Source organism: Callithrix jacchus, chromosome 3 (genome assembly GCF_049354715.1).
Source record: "Callithrix jacchus isolate 240 chromosome 3, calJac240_pri, whole genome shotgun sequence".
Lineage (NCBI taxonomy): Eukaryota > Metazoa > Chordata > Mammalia > Primates > Cebidae > Callithrix > Callithrix jacchus.
In genome coordinates this window covers 120,248,360-120,265,992 of record NC_133504.1, presented here as the reverse complement: position 1 = coordinate 120,265,992, position 17,633 = coordinate 120,248,360, and the positions used below count along the sequence as shown (strand labels likewise).

The 17,633-nt window shown below is 34.9% G+C and overlaps 1 protein-coding gene across 5 annotated transcripts in view; it reads right to left on the bottom strand.

Annotated features, from left to right (window-relative positions):
- The window catches only part of CNOT6L (CCR4-NOT transcription complex subunit 6 like), a 101,708-nt gene that overhangs the window by 51,533 nt on the left and 32,542 nt on the right, over window positions 1-17,633 (bottom strand). For 3 of the 5 annotated variants that reach the window (XM_008993111.5, XM_078367006.1, XM_078367003.1), the window contains exons 2-4: window positions 13,308-13,429; window positions 11,575-11,761; window positions 9,861-9,946 (exon numbers count right to left, since the gene is read on the bottom strand). In XM_008993111.5, coding sequence (XP_008991359.1) covers window positions 9,861-9,946; window positions 11,575-11,761; window positions 13,308-13,419 — 385 coding nt within the window. In that variant the 5' untranslated portion in view covers window positions 13,420-13,429. The remainder of the gene's footprint in view (window positions 1-9,860; window positions 9,947-11,574; window positions 11,762-13,307; window positions 13,430-17,633) is intronic. The other 2 variants (XM_017970471.4, XM_078367004.1) reach the window with 1 other exon arrangement.

The window sequence follows — 17,633 nt, the reverse complement described above, 5'->3', positions numbered from 1 at the left end:
AAGCTAAAACAATCAAACATTTTGGTATTGGCATACAGCAATGGGATAGAACAGTGTGTTGAGCAGTAGATCCACATATATTTGGGCAACTGAATTTTGACAAAATTGCAAAGAAAATTCCAAGCAGAAAGTATAATCTTTTTAACAAATAGTGCTAGAATGACTAGATATGCATAAGCAAAAGAATAAACCTTGTGTCATATACAAAAATTAACTCAAAACAAACCAAGAGCCTCAAGATAAAATCTAAAACTATAAAATTTCAAAAAAAAATTTCCTTTATTTCTATTGTTAAGTAGTATTCAATTATATGGATGTACCACAGGTTTTATACACCACAACATTAAGTGGGTACTATCTAATAAAATAAATCCAAGATATGTAAAGCAAGAGCTGACTGAACTACATGAGAAAATGAAAAATTCCATTTTAATGGAAATTTTAAAAATAATTACTGAAAAGGCCAACAGGCAAAAATTTCTAGAGACAGAAAATCTGAGCAATATAACTTACAAATTGAACTAATGAATACATATAATCCTGTGTGTAACAAGTAGAAAAAAAATTCTTTTCAGATACAGGTTAAACATTTACAAAAACTGATCATATACTATGCCACAGGGCAAGAATCAACAAATGTCACAGAACTGGTTCATACAGGTTACCTCATTAGTCTATAATGTAATTAAGGTTAAAGCTAACAATAGAAATAAATGTAAAATCACATGCACAGAAATTTTAAATAATATTTTAAATAATTGACAAGTCAAGGAAGATATGATAATGTATATTAAAAATACTTAGACCAAAACAGTAATGAAATACTTCATATCAAAATAGTGTATGCAATAAAAAGTACCCAAACAGGGTAAGCCTTAAATGCTTACATTTGAAACTATGTAAATCTATAATCCAGTATAGGTACACATTTATCTCAACTTCCAGAACCAAATAATGCATAGTTGCCACCAACATATACTGATGCCTTTAGCATAGTCGAGTTCTGCTGTCATGTTAGACCCAGAAGAAGCTCCAGGGTGATGGAGGTATAATAATCTCCACATTTTAAGTATCACAGTCTAATACCAGCTAAACAATAGCTGAAAATGGACTATGAATATACAGATAATTATATAGTAACTATATATGAATCACTTTACTAATATACTGCCTGTATTGGATGTCATATTCCAGAAAAAAGTTAACAAAATTAGATAAAACAAGTGTGTAAATCTAAATATGAATAAATCATATGTCCAATTTAAAAACAAAAAAGGGAAACTATCACAGATATGATCCAACAAAACTGACTCATTAACAATTACAAATTTCTCCACTGCTCTGCCTATGGAGTAGCCATTTTATTTATTTTTTTATTCCTTTACTTTCTTAATAAACTTGCTTTCTCTTTATTGTATGATTCGTCCCAAATTCTTTCTTGCATGAGATCCAAGAAATGGAATTGGGATCCCTTTCCAGTAACATCTTTCTGGCAAACGGTGGAAGGGATAATATTGAAGAGACCCTTGACCCAAAGGAAAATCATCTGTGTACAACACTAATCGGCCAACTTTAGGTATCACCTTTTGTCAGAACTTGAGTTATGAATGGCCCTCAACATACTGATGTTTTCTGACTGAGCTCCTCTCTACCCCAAATACAAGAGACCCTAATAGTTAGAAAGGGATATCATTGCCCTGTTCAGCATGAAGAAATTACAGAAGATAAACTTTCGTCCCTCTGTAACTCTTAGGATTAAGGCTTCTCTTATAAAAGCAAGCAGAAAATGCCAGAGGCCTTTGAACCAGAGCAACTCCATCTTGAGTAGGGGCTGGGTAAAATAAGACTGAGACCTACTAGGCTGCATTTCCAAATGGTTAGGCATTCTAAGTCACAGGATGAGACAGGAGATCAGCACAAGCTACAGGTCATAAAGACCCTGCTGGTAAAACAGGTTGCAGTAAAGAAGCTAGATAAAACCCACCAAAACCAGGATGGCAATAAGAGTGACCTCTGATTGTCCTCACTACTACACTCCCGGGACAGCTCCAGGACAGTTTACAAACGCCATGGCAATGTCAGGAAGTTATATGGTCTAAAAAGGGGAGGCATGAAAAACCCACCCGTTGTTTAACATACAATCAAGAAATAACCATAAAAATGAACAACCAGCAGCCCTAAGGGCTGCTCTGTCTATGGAGTAGCTATTCTTTTATTCCTTTACGTTCCTAATAAACTTGCTGTCGCTTAAAAAAAAAAGTAATTTCTCAAAACTACAAATATATTGAAATAGTAGTTAATATTTTCATCAAGGAAAACAGAAAACACCAGGCAATGACAGTTTTGCAGGACTGTTTTACCAAGATTTCAAGGAATACATTAATTCAATTTTACACAAACTCTTTCAGAGAACTGAAAAACACAGAATTTTCCCCACTGCTTCTATGGTCATTATAAACCTTACATACACATACATGAAAAACAAAGGTCTACTTTATTCATGAACATACACAGAAAAATCCTTGAAAAAATTCTTAAGAGAATCAGTCTACCATGGGCCTTGTGCTTCCCGCTGTATTCTTGGTTGGTCTGACAGATTCCAAGGGTTATCTGTGTCTTGATACGGCATAGTTTCTCTAATTACTTATATAGGCAACTAAATAGGTCAAGGCAACCCATCATTACTATCATGTGACTTTACCCTGGGGAAGCAAGACTACTAGCTTTTTGTTATTTTGCTACAGTATTTGCTGCTTGCTTAAAAAGTGCTGGATCCTGGACCTGGATTACCCAATTGCAATACAAACTGACTGTGTACACAGCATGCATCTGGGCCCATTTTGTAGCTTGAATAATAATGTTCTTTTTCTCTGACCCAGGAATCTCATGTCTTCTACCACCATCCAAGAAACAATAACTGCCTAACTTATGAGCTTTTAAGTAGGATAAAATCTCAAAGCCTTTACAGTTCTTGACAGATACCTATCAAATTAAATCCAGTATTATATAAAAGCATAAAACATGACCAAGTTGAATTTATCTCAACAATGCAAATGTGTTTTAAATTGGAAAAAAAAAGTGTGTATGTATATATATATATGTATACAATTTACCATATATTTACCTCATCAACTTTTGATAAGAAAAATAATATAATCATCTCTACAGGAGAAAAGTATTCAATAAAATATCTGAAAATGGACTAACAAAGCAGGAATGGAAGGAACCTTCTAAAATTTAAAAAACTTTTAAACAAAAACATACAGCAAATATCATTCTTAATAAAACTATTAGAAGCATTCCCTTTAAAACTGGAAGCACCACAAGTATGCCCAGTATTAATGCTTCTACTCAACATTATATGAAATATCCTAGGATCAGTACATAAAAATAAGAAGAAATTAAATATGTAAGAATTGGAAAAGAAAAAAAAAAAGCTATAATTTTCAGTACATGAAATGCTTATTGCATATGAAACTCCAAAAACTTTGCAGACAAGGTTTCAGGAGAATACGAGTTTAGCCAAGAAGGCTTACTATGAGATTAATTTTAAAACAAACAACAACAAAAAAATAACCCAAAAAAGCAAATGAATTGTATTTTTATATCTAACAGCAAATAGACAAGGGAAAAAAAAACCCAAACCTTAATAAATAAAACAGTTGGCCAGGCATAGTGGTTCACACCTGTAATCCCAGCACTTTGGGAGGCCAAGGAGGATGGATCACTTGATGTCAGGAGTTTGAGACCAGCCTGGCCAACATGGTAAAACCCTGTCTCTACTAAAAGCACAAAAATTATCTGGGTACAGTGGCGGGAGCCTGTAATCCCAGCTACTCAGGAAGCTGAGGCAGGAGAATTGTTTAAACCCAGAAGGCAGTGGTTTCAGTGAGCCAAGATTGCTCCACTGTACTCCAGCCCAGGCAACAGAGCAAAACTCCCTCTCAGAAAGAAAGAAAAAGGAAAAACAACAGTTATGGTTTACAATTAAAAAAAAAAGTATAAGGTACCTAGAAATAAGTCTAACAGATGTATTTGATTGGTGTAGAAAGCTATAAAATTTTATTAGAAGGCATTAAATGGAAGAAGAGCCCAAAGTCATGAATAGGATGACTCAATACAATTAAAATGTCAATTCTTCTTAAACTGATCCAGACAGTTAATGCAATTCCAGAGTTCAAACAGGGTTTTTCGTGAAACTTAACAAGCTATTTCTTATGTATGAGGAAGAGCTACTGTGCGCAAATTGTCAAGACATTGCTAAAGAAAAATGTGAGGGGATTTCCAAGACCAGATATCGAGTTTTAATATAAAGCCATAATAATTAAGACAGTATACCAACTGGTACAAGGTTAGACAAACTGACTACTGGAAAGGAACTGAGATTCCCAAAATAGACCTAGATATAGTTAATATATAAGAGAAGTGACTGGCCAGGCGCGGTGGCTCAAGCCTGTAATCCCAGCGCTTTGGGAGGCCGAGGTGGGTGGATCACGACGAGGTCAAGAGATCAAGACCATCCTGGTCAACATGGTGAAACCCCGTCTCTACTAAAAATACAAAAAATGAGCTGGGCATGGTGGCGCGTGCCTGTAATCCTAGCTACTCGGGAGGCTGAGGCAGGAGAATTGCCTGAACCCAGGAGGCAGAGGTTGCGGTGAGCCAGGATGGCGCCATTGCACTCTAGCCTGGGTAACAAGAGCGTAACTCCGTCTCAAAAAAAAGAAAAAAAAAAAGAGAAGTGACTTTACTGATCAATGAGAAAAGGAAAAACTATTCACTAATCATGTTTAGACAAGTGGTTACTCATAGGGAAAAAAACAAAATTAAATCCCTTTCCAAATCAGACTCCAAATTAGACTAAAAATCAATTACAAGGGCTGGGCACAATGGTTCATGCCTGTGAACATTTTGGGAGGCCGACCTGGTAGGATAACCTGAGGTCAGGAGTTCGAGACCAGCCTGACCAAGTTGGTGAAAACCCATCTCTGCCTAAAACACAAAAATTAGCTGGGTGTGGTGGCAGGTGCCTGTAATCCCAGCTACTCAGGAAGCTGAGGTAGGAGAATTACTTGAACCCAGGAGGAAGAGGTTGCAGTGAGCCAAGATTGCACTATTGCACTCCAGCCTGAGTGATAGAACTTCTAAGACTTCATCTTAAACAAAAAAGTCAATGACAAATGAATTAAAAGAATTAGCTGTGAAAAGCAAAACCTCAAAACTTTTAAAAGATGACACAATTCTCACTCATAGGTGGGTGATGAAAAATGAGAACACATGGACACAGAAAGGGGAGTACTAAACACTGGGGTCTACTGGGGGGAAAAGGGGAGGGCCAGTGGGAGGGGGAGGTGGGGAGGGATAGCCTGGGGAGAAATGCCAAATGTGGGTGAAGGGGAGAAGAAAAGCAAAGCACACTGCCATGTGTGTACCTACGCAACTGTCTTGCATGCTCTGCTCATGTACCTCAAAACCTATAATCCAATAAAAAATTAAAAAAAAAAAAAGATGACACAAGAGAATATATTTCTAATCTGGGAAAGGCAAGATTTCTGTTGTTAACAAGACACAAAATGTACTAACTACAAGAGAAAAGATTTTAAAACTCATTAAAAATATCAAATCTGGCTGGGCATGGTGGCTCACACCTGTAATCAGAGGACTTTGGGAGGCTGAAGGGGGAGGATCACCTGAGATCAGGAGTTCAAGACCAGCGTGGTGAAACCCCATCTCTACTAAAAATACAAAAATTAGCCAGGCATAGTGGTGCACACCTGTAAATCCCAGCTACTCAGGAGGCTGAGGCAGGAGAATCGCTTGAACCCAGGAGATAGAGGTTGCAGTGGCCGAGATTGCACCACTGTATTCCAGCCTGGATGACGGAGCAAGATATATATAACAAATCTACTCATTAAAAGGATACCAGAAATAAAACAAAAGGAAAACCCATAGAGTGGGAGAAGACACTTGTAACACAAAGTAGAAAAAAGAACTCCTCTAATTCAATAAGAAACCATCCAATAGAAAATAAGCAAAAAACATCAACAGTAATTTCAAAGAAGAAATATAATGGCTGACAGACACATGAAAAGATCCACAATCTTACCAGCAATTAGGAAAATACAAATTAAGAGTATAGTTAGAAAGTATTTCATATTAAATAACTGGTAAAACTTAAAAATCTGGCAATATCAAGTGTTACAAGACTGAAAATGAAAACTGTATTATTTTAAGTAGTATCTTTTAGTACAACTACTTTGTAAAACATTATGGTATTGCCTAAAAAAGCTAAAGATGAACAGACCTCTACAACCCAATTCCATTCCTATGAAGTATATCAGAAGAAATGTACGAGAATTGTCATGGCTGTACTGCTTATAGTAGCCAAAAACAAAAATGGAAGCAACCTAAATATCTACAGCAGAATGAATAAATTACAGCATCTTCACATATCAGAATACAATACAGCAGTAAAACAAAGAATTGTCATTACATGTATGCATCAACATGGCTAAAGCATAAAAACATAACATTGAATAAAAACCATGTCATAGAAAATTACATTCAGTAAGGTTCCATTCATAAAAAGGTTAAAACACCTTTAACAGATGCATATGTAACCCCAATATCTAAATTCGGGATAGTAGTAACATCTGGGAGAATGATGTAATCGTGAAAGAAAATGCAGGAAACGTAAAAGGTATAGGGGATTTATACAGACAAGGTGTGATTGTGCCTATTTCCCCATAATCTCACCAACCGAGCTATTTTATTAAATTTTTCAAACTCTCCCAATCTGACAGGTGAAAAATGGTAACTAAATATAATTTCAATTTGCACTATTATGCATAAGGCTGATCAAGCCCAATTTTAGAGCGCTTTGTATATCATCTGGTATGAATTATTAATATATTCTCTACTAGATTGTTCTTTTTCTTACTGATTTCTAGCTCACATATAATACAAAAATAACTATTTTGTCTCCTGTATAAATGACAATTATGTTTTCCCAGTGCATTTTTTTAAAAAGGTATTTAAAATATTGACCAATAGGAGAACAGCTATTCATTTAATTATTTTCTTAAAAATGTATGTTATTACTCTTTTATATTATATTTTAAGAATAAAACAAATTTACTCAGTAAAAGAAAGTCTTCCACTGACATGGTCCATAAATGGACCAAGTAATCCTTGGAAGAAAGCTAGAAATTTTCAAAATTAGTGAGGTCCTACATATTTTTATGATCTGGGACATCAATTTTTATTGCTCAAGGACAACTTGTTAGCTCATATGTCGGATAAAGCATTGCCTTATACCTTAGGACATGATTCTAAATTATTTTAAAATAACTGTAAAAATGGCTTTTACTTAGGTCTTTTCTTCATAAAATTAATATATTTTTATTTTTCTAAATGATTTCACAGAATACTTCCAACTTACTAGATTGGCCATGTCTGTGTCTATAGTTTTAAAATCAGCCTTCTTATCCTAATTCCTCAAATAACTTTTCTACGAAAATCTCAAAATAAAATTTCTAAAAATTAGCTTGTTGGGCCAGCATGACCCAAATCATTACTAAAAAACTTTCAGTATCTGAGTTTCAAAGGAAGAAAAGGAAATTGAGAAAAAAAAAATCTTTTGGTTTCAAGATAAAATGTCTCAAAAGCAGTTCATTCTCATTGTTTCTTTTAACTATATTATAGTGCTATTTAAAATGTTCCATTCCATTTTCTCTTTTTTCGGACACAAAGTACCATAATATGGCCAGTAAGACTGACTTTGAAATTATTTCAAATTTTACCTTCCTAAGAATATAAAACTACCATTCTTGAGCAACACTGTAGCTCTTCAATTGCTTTAAAAGCCATTCCCACTATTACGATTTAAACTTTTTTAAAAGGAAGAGATCTAGTTTTCTGGATCACCTTGGAAAGTGGCATTGACAAAAAACTAAATAGATTCTCAAAGAAGTTTAGAGAAGGATGACCTATAGGTACCCACCATATAACAAACTGAAGTTTAATAAAAAAGAATTTATACACAGGCATGAACAAAGCTAAATTACAGTTGGTAAAGAAGAGCTGCTGTCTGACTTGATAGATTTTAATGAATGTAAATCAGTTAGACAAAAGGCCACTAGAATCTGAGGCAAGCCAAAGACAATAGTTTGGAAAACTACCATTTTAACTAAAAAAAAAAAAAAACTGAATGAAGGACTAAGGAGATAATGTTCAAAATTACTCAGTTGATACTTAGTACAAATTTTCTGGAAACATGGTTGTATATGAGATAATATGAATAGAGTTATGAGAGAGTAAGAAATACTAATAGTTGCTTTTTCAGGAATGTTGCCTAACACAAAGAATAAGTCCACTGGGTTCAATAGTAAGTTATTCCTTTGTCATTGACATGCTTTTTATCAATATAAGGAAGAAGGAAATAGGTGCTACTGAGGAACAACTTGCCCCCTACTCCAATTCTAGCTGAATGGCTATTTCGACTACATAAGAATAAGATTGAGCATAAAGAAAATGAGGTGAAATGTCTCAAAAGTACAACTTCAAATGCCTTGGGTTGATCCTCAATCCTCAGGAAAATATTTTAGATATAAGTATTCTCCCTCTCTACTTCACGTGATTTAAAAAATCAATAAAGTCCTACAGAGAAACTATAAACACAAGATTCAGACCATTCATATAACTATGTAATTTATGAAACGGAATAAGAAACCTAGTATCATTTCTTTTATTTCAACCACTAATATCAGCATTCTTTCTATTCTTATTCAAATTTCATTCTTAATGCTCCATTACATGATAAGCGAATGCAGGCAGAACATTTTGGAGACTAAAATAGTTTTTTAAAAGAAGGAAAATAAAATCTATGAAAATGTATACAAGGCTTTGATTGATGTTTATTCCTCATGAACACAGAAGAAAATGTTTAATACAATATATTTGTAATTGGTCTTATTAATTCATAAATAAATTCTTATATACTATGCCATGAGAAAAAATTATACAAATTTCAGTGTTTCTATGTATGGCTTTCAACTCAGATTGAGAAAGATAGAGAAGCATGCATTTTGGAGTAACACATGTAACTTAGAATAATTATACTTATTAGGTATAGCTAATTTTACTATTATAATATTTTATCTCCTATAATCACATCAATGCTATTTTATCTACTGTGTCAAAAGCTAAACATGAGACATCCTAACTGAGGTTTGGATTATTATTATGTAAAGTAATCCACCTCTTTTTTTTTTTATTTGAGATGGAATTTCGCTATTGTTGCCCAGGCTGGAGTGCAATGGCACGATCTCAGCTCACTACAACCTCCGCTTCCTGGGTTTAAGTGATTCTCTTGCCTCAGCCTCCAGAGTAGCTGGAATTACAGGCATGCACCACCACGCCCGGCTAATTTTGGATTTTTAGTAGAGACAGGGTTTCTCCATGTTGGTCAGGCTGGTCTCCAACCCCTGACTTCAATGATCCACCCACCTCAACCTCCCAAAGTGCCAGGATCACAGGTGTGAGCCAGCGCACCCAGCCTAGTAATTCCCCCCCACTTTTCTTAAAGTGTTAATTTAAAATCTCTTCTAAATTTCAGTTTTATAGAAAATTAAAGGTAAGATACAACAAATGGCCCAAAAATTTTCCCCATACAAGTTTGTTAAAATGATGGCACATCTTGAAATCTTCAAGTTCAATTTGATACACAAAGAACTACTTTTCTTTCAAGAGAAAGTACACATAGTCACATGCACAAAATCATACTAAAAGCTGACCTTTTTAAAGAACAAAATGGTCTTTAAAAGGCTCAGACACCTCAAAACTGTTTAAAAATCACTTACCTTTCAAACCTAGAGTTTGTAGCTGGAAGAGCCGACCAAGTTCATAAGGCAAAACCCGTAACAGATTGTTATTTAAAAGCAATTCCCTGTTTAAAACAAAAATTTAGTTTAATATACCAAGTTTTATTAACATCTGTATTTGCCATTCTTAAGGCTCCTTCCAACATGAGTGATTGTTTATATACAAGGCACATTTCTATGTGATCATCCAAAAATATTGTACAATATTAAAGTACTACAAAATGTGTATAATTGCCACAATTGTAAAGTGTTTCTATTTCTATGATTTATTCATTCTCTAGCTCACATTAAAGTTGGAAGGGTAAGAACTGCATATCATTCTCAGGCTAAATCTAATCTCTTTTTTCTTTTTTTTTATATTTGTCATTTTTTTTTCATTTAATATTGTATTTATTTATTTTTATTTTAGGTTCTGGGGTACAAGTGCAGGTCATGCAGGGTTGTTGCATAGGTGCATATTATATCCAGCATTTCTCCCCATGTTATCCCTCCCCAACCTCCCCCACCAACCCACCCCGCTGTCCCTCCCCTAGTCCCCTGCCCCAACTGCCCCTAGTGTGTGATGTTCCTCTCCCTGAGTCCATGTGTTCTCATTTTTTCTAACTCAAAATGCCTATCAAATGCAAATGTGACCATATCCTTAGTATTTCAACAACAGATATCCTTGAATCTAATCAATAGAAAAAAGTACAAATTTTTACACAAACTTCAGGAACAAACTGTAATTAGTAGCCAATCACCTGTATCTTTTTTTTAAGTAACTGAATACTATTCTAATTGTATTAAAATACTAAGAAAACAAACTAAAACATAAAAATAAAAAGATTAATAAGGAAAAACAAGTGGAGTATATTAAAGTAAGACAAAAGAAAATGGAAAAGATGAAAAAAATACTATAATGGACAATCACTGACCTGAAACATAAATATTAAAATAAAGCATAGATAGTACAGACAAGAATAGGATAGCATAAGATCTAACTTTATGACTGTGAAATTTTGAGCAGACTATAGAAAAAAATAGCATCCACATTAATGGATGACCAAAAGTAAAAAAAGCAAGTAAAGGATAGTGAAGAACAAGATTTTAAAACAATATGTTTAATTTTAAACACGTGATAGCAATTTTTTTAAATTATTACTTAACAGATAAGACACAAAAAAATTCTTGTTTTCATTGGAAACATTTAGATAAGGTCTTAAGATTCCTGCAAAATTTGTTTAGAATTTCTTTAAGGAATTTTTAAAGAATCCCTAAAAATTAGAAATAAAACCATTTCATTGGGCTTTGAGGTTTCCTTAAAGAGTTGTGTCATGAAATATAAATATACTTTGACTTATGTAATAAAGACAAGTTCTTAGAAGTTGTACTTATCAGCAAATAATCATTGTTCAATTATTTCTGATTAGTCTTATCAGATTGAATAATGAGACTTACTATTTTATAGCCCCTCCCCACCTCAAGTCTGTCAAGGAAACTAGTAATAAAAGCACATTCTAATTCAGGAACCTCCAAATTTAAAGAAAGAAAAAGAAATGTTCAAACCGAGGCCAACTCAAGCACTATGCTTAGAGAGTTTATATAATTTGATCATCACAACACACAGAAATCCTACTGTAAGACGACTAATAGGCCCTAATTTTCTTAAATTTAGAAATTTATATAGTGAGTCACGTCTGTATTACTTCCTCACCTGAGAGACACCATGTTTCCTAGTTCTGCTGGTAAACTTCTGAGTTTATTGGATGACAGATCCAGGTAAACCAGATTATGAAGCTTGGCAATATCAGGTGGAATGCGACTAAGGTAATTGTCATTTAGGTGCAGTGCTGTCAAGTGTGTCAACGACCAAAGTGATGTACTTAGGCTCCGCACTCTACCTAAAAGGCAAAATACTGAAGCATGAAACGCCAGGCCCAAGATGACACCTAAACTACAAGGACTAAAAAGTGGTAAGAGAGGCTGCAAATACACACAAATATTGTTATCTTTGACATTTTAATTTTTTATTTAATGCCATATGATTTCTTCCAAACACACCTGGCCCTCCTTTTATTTTGCCACTTTCACCTGACAACCACACTTTCTCATGAACCTTCCATGTATTAAATGAGAAGTGGCAAAAGGTGGAAACCCTTGGAGTTTAACTGAGTAGTTCTCAAACCAATCGTTTTCCCAAACGATTTTGGAACACCTGGAGACATTTTTGGTTGCCACAACCAAAGGGGTACTTCTGCTGTCTAATGAGTAGAGGCCAGGAATGCTACTAAACACCCTACAATGCACACAGCAGCCCTCAACTACTATCTGGCTCCAAGGGTCAGTAGTGCCAAGGTTAAGAAACCCTAGATTAACCTAGTAAGATCAGCTCATATTCATTCTTTTGACTACCAATTGCCCATCCACCCAGTTACCTTTTAGCTAAATGTGCAAGTAATTCTTGCCATTGACATTACAATGTGGGGTTTAACTCTTCCAAATGAATGCCTACTGGGGAAAAATGGCATTTTATATATAATTTATATGTATTATACCGATTCATAAAAGAAAAATAATACTTATATTCTATTTTTAATGAACTTTTAATTTTCTAATAATTTTAGATTTACAAAAAAGTTACCAAGATAACACAGAGAGTTCCTATATACTCCTCTTTCAGTTTCTCTAATATTAGAATCTTACATTACCATGGTACATTTGTCAAAACTAGGAAACCAACACTGGTGCATCACTATTAACTAAATTCTAGACCTTACTTGGATTTCACCAGTTTTTATACCTTTTTGTTTCAGATTCAACACAGGCTACCATTTTTCATTCAGTTATGTCTACTTAGTCTCCTCTGATCTGTGACAGTTTCAGCCTTAACTTGTTTTACTCATGACAATTTTTATTATCAATCAAGTCAGGTATTTTGCACAAGGTCCATCAGTTTGTCTGATGTTTTTCTCTTTATTAGACAGGAAGTATGAGTTTTTAGGAATCACATTCTATTTTACCAAATTCTAAACAGGTATTAAGGTCCTGTAACACAGTTATTATATATTTATTAGAATAAATAGATAGCTTCCAGGTTTCCTTCTTTGCCAATACTAAGGTAGGAGGATGCAAAGATTTCAATTTGCAAAAATAATTACTCTGAAATAGCCTAAACAAAATCTATTATATCGAATAACCTGGTTTTACTTAGAAACTGAACTCCCAATATCCTCAATTCCAGATGCCTATCCACTGTAATTAATCTCAAAGAGTGGAAACAAAGATATTCAGTCACACATAACACAGATAAATTAAACACTAGTATCTGAACTTCTTGTAGCTTTTCAACTAGTCCATCAATTTAAGATGTATGTAAAATATAGCAATAGTCAATTTTTTTTATTATCACTATTATATGTCAGATTAAATGCTTCAGATTCCACTCACCCGAGATTTCTAATTCTGCCCAGTGAGATTTTTTCCCATTGGCTACCTCCTCTGCTGACATGATGGTATAAATTCTGCGAGGATCTGGAGGATCATATTTTTCCTTTGGCATCCCTATTAGTCTGTTTAAAAAAAAAAAAGATCAACAATTATTATAGTGTTACTTTAAAAAAAGAGAAAACAGGATGGTAAACTCTTTTTCTCTCCCAATGCCAGTCTAATAAAGTCATTTTATACTACAAATTCTCACTTACAGAAAACACACACATTATATGCAGTATGCTAGGATCTTGGAGGAACTCATTATCAGATGCCTAAGGGAAAATGCAAATAAGCAACATCACTGGACTCTGCAGTGAACACTATGGTTGCTTCCTAACCCCTTCCCTTCATTTAGCTGCACTGCTTTCCCACATAGCAGCTTCCTGAATGGACTCTGACTAGTCTAAGAGAATCAGGTAATTCTATCCTCCTTTCCTCAGTGACATTCAGATATCCCATGCCTAAGACAATCAGCATGTGACATTTCCCTTGCCACAGAGATTTAGTTCAGTAGTATCTAGTAATCACAAAACCTAAAAACTCATTTTCTATGTTTATGGGAAAAACAGCCTTCTCTCTCCTGCTGGTCATAAACAAAGAAGAATGCAGTCCAAATTGCTGTTAGCAGCCATGGAACAACCATGAGGAAAGTCAGCCATGGAAGGAAGAGTCTGGAAACAGAAAAACAAAGCCAGAGTCCTCACTGAATCACACCTGTGGCATACCCAAACACTGGCCGTTTCTGAAACACAAGCCAATACAGTTCCCTTATTGTTTAAGCTAGTTTTGAGTTGTGTTTTCCATTACTTGTAATTGAAAGTATCCTAATTAGTCTGAGTACATATCTTAGTTTTCCTGGGTCAGTCTTGGTTTATATCTGTTGTTCTGAAGAAATTATCATTATCATCCCTTTTCATGCTCAAGAGTCCAATGTGGATGAATTACATGGCCACCCTAATCAAAACTAGCATAGTCATGGGTCGTTTAACAAAGATACATTTGGCCAGGTGGCGCAGTGGCTCACGCCTGTAATCCCAGCACTTCAGGAGGCTGAGGCGGGCGGATCATGAGGTCAGGAGTTCGAGACCAGCCTGGCTAATATGAAACCCCATCTCTAATAAAAGTTACAAAAATTAGCCAGGCGTGGTGGTGCAAGCCCATAGTCCCAGCTACTCAAGAGGCTGAGGTAGGAGAATCACTGGAACTCAGGAGGTGGAGGCTGCAGTGAGCTGAGATCGTGCCACTGCACTCTAGCCTGGACAACAGAGCAAAGCTCCGCCTCAAAAAAAAACAAAGACACACTCTGAGAAACGCATTGTTAGGCAATCCAAATGCTGTTATGCAGCACATGATTATATTGTGCCATCTTCCTGCTGTAACTGCCAAAATAATTACTGAACAATCATCAATGATGACTAGCTAGACATAAAACTCATCAAATGTGCTACATATGAAGTAGATGACAAATGTCTCTAAAAGTAACCATACCGAAGGGGTCCAATATAAGAAGTACTACTTGGTAGTAGTCAGAAAATAAAATCTACTTCATATCTAGTAAGAACAGCAAATGAAACAACAATCCTGAGTCTAAATTAAACTCCTGCATACTTTCAATTAATTGCCACATAGTATTCATATTGGGTTCTTTGCTCATATTTTAACAAATATACACATACCCCAAAACCAAGTGTCTGAATCTGGAACTGTTTCCAAGTAAAGTTCAGAACTTATATTCCAAATGGAAGAGGTGCTTTCAGATCATCTGAAATTTCTTACATGTAAGGATTAAAGAAAAAAACAGAGATACTCTATCATGTATCAAGAAATCTAAAAGCTAGTTTATAAGAATACAAAGTTTCCCATACTATCATTTTCTTTCACATTTCTAATAGTCATTCCTTTCCACTTAAAGGAACAAAGAGAAAGTTTTCCATATCTGTTCATATGTTAACAGTAATTAGTTTCCAAGTTTGCAGGTTAAGCTCTTCAACTCTAATCTTATCATACAATTTGGGTGATACTAAACCATATTTTATTTTCCATAAATGTCTTAGAACTTCATACAGCACAAAGAATATGATCATTTTTCATGGGAGAAAAAGTAGATTTCTACCATATTCAGCCTACATATAATACTTCTGAAAATAAAGTTTTTAGGTAACAAGGTTTTCAGAATTTCTGCTGTACACCAGAAGGCACATGTGTCTCTGTGGGTAATTTTGCATACTAATGTAAGTCTACAAAAAAATACAAGATTAAGTAAAGCCAAATCAAACAGATTCAGATCCAAAGACACAGACACACTACATAATCCATTACGTATAATGAGAATGGGTTAAAAAAAAAATCCCAAATTTGCAAAACCATAGGTTTCATTAATTTTAGTGTTTTTTTTTTTTTTTTTCTCGAGACAAAGTCTCTCTCCGTCACCCAGGTTGGAGTACAGTGGAGTAATCTCAGCTCACTGCAACCTCCACCTCCCAGGTTCAAGTGATTCTCCTGGCTTAGCCTCCTGAGTAGCTGGGATTTCCCTGAGCCTGGCTCTTTTCTTTTTCTTTTCTCTCTCTCTTTTTCTCTTTCTTTCTTTATTTTTTGTATTCTTAGTAGAGATGAGGTTTTACCATGTTGGTTAGATTGGTCTCAAACTCCTCGCCTAGTGATCTGCCTGCTTTGGTCTCCCAAAGTGCTGGGATTACAAGAGTGAGCCACCGCACCTGGCCCAATTTTAGATCATTTTTATGAAACACAGGACATAGAATTAGAAGGCAATTTAATCTATTTTAATCATGGCTTCCATTAGATGGTATGTTCTTTAAGGGGACTATGTTTCTGTGTGGAGGCATATCCTTTTTATAACTCTACAGTTCCTACCACATAGGAAGCACTTAACATGTATTTGTGGAATGATCAATGATCATATGCTTTGTAATCCTAAAATCTGCCACCCTCCTCCCTCCCTACTCATCTCACAGCCAAGTAACACCCAATGCTTTTCTAAGAATTGATATAAAGAAATGGTAATTCATCCACATGTTCAATTTTCCCAAATAGTTTTAAAATCTAGATATAGCAGATTAATAATTAGCATCTTTTCTGGTGCTCCAATTCTAATCTCTAAAATAGATACCGTACAGAACTGTATTTCTATTTTTTAATTCTTCACGTTTCAATATTTGTAAGTCGATTAAAATTACAAAATCTATTCCTTATTAATAAGCTCCATAAAACATTTACCAATATCTACAATATGTAAAAACCAAAGTAAGATTAATACTGTCTTTAGGAGTCAGAGGTCTCTTTTGGATTTGATTAGGATGCCAAAAAAAATACAAGAAACTTAATTCTTCAAAATGATTGAAGCTAAAACATTTCTCATTTGAGTTAACTAAGTAATTTAGTGTACTGCTGGCCATTACTGCCTGCCCTCCCCGCCAATCAGGCTTTTACTGTGCTGTTAAAAGCAAGCAACCTGCCTGGGCATGGTGGCTCACGCCAGTAATTCCAACACTTTGGGAGGCCAAAGTGGGTGGATCACTTCAGATTAGGAGTTCCAGAACAGCCTAGCTAACATGGTGAAACCATGTTTCCACTAAAAATACAAAAATTAGCCAGGCATGGTGGCCCATGTCTGTAATCCCAGCTACTCAGGAGGCTGAGGCATGGGAATCACTTTAACCCAGGAGTTGCAGGCTGCAGTGAACCGAGACCACCCCACTGTACTCTAATGTGTCTCAATCAATCAGTCAATCAATAACTTAGAGAACTCAATTTCAGGAAATTAGTATTATTAAATCCTTCCGTTCAGCTTTATTTTCGCCTCTCAGGTTTCGGCATCAACTTTCCACCTTGTAGGCATACCACAAAAATCTATTTCAAAATAACTTAAAATTATGAAATAAATTACTCAATTGTAACTTAAACCTCTAAATGTGACACTGATCATGTGGTTTCAAATAATCTGATACACAAGTCAGCACAAGGCTTAAACACTGAGTGATGACCATTTTTCAACCAAGAAACAGAAACGTTTTATTTGGGGAATCCTAGCGCAGCTAATTTCTTAATTTCAAATTGATGGAGAGGCAGGTTTTTGAATTAGTTTTTCCAAAAGTTTCTAATTTCTACAACAACTTACATAGGTTCTCAAGAGATCCTCCCATTACATCAACCAAATTTATACTGGGAATCCTGATTACATAACAAAGTAAATTAAAGCCTGTTAGCAATACCTTTCCAACTTTGCAATCTTTAACTCTATTTCAACACTATAAAAAACACTCTACT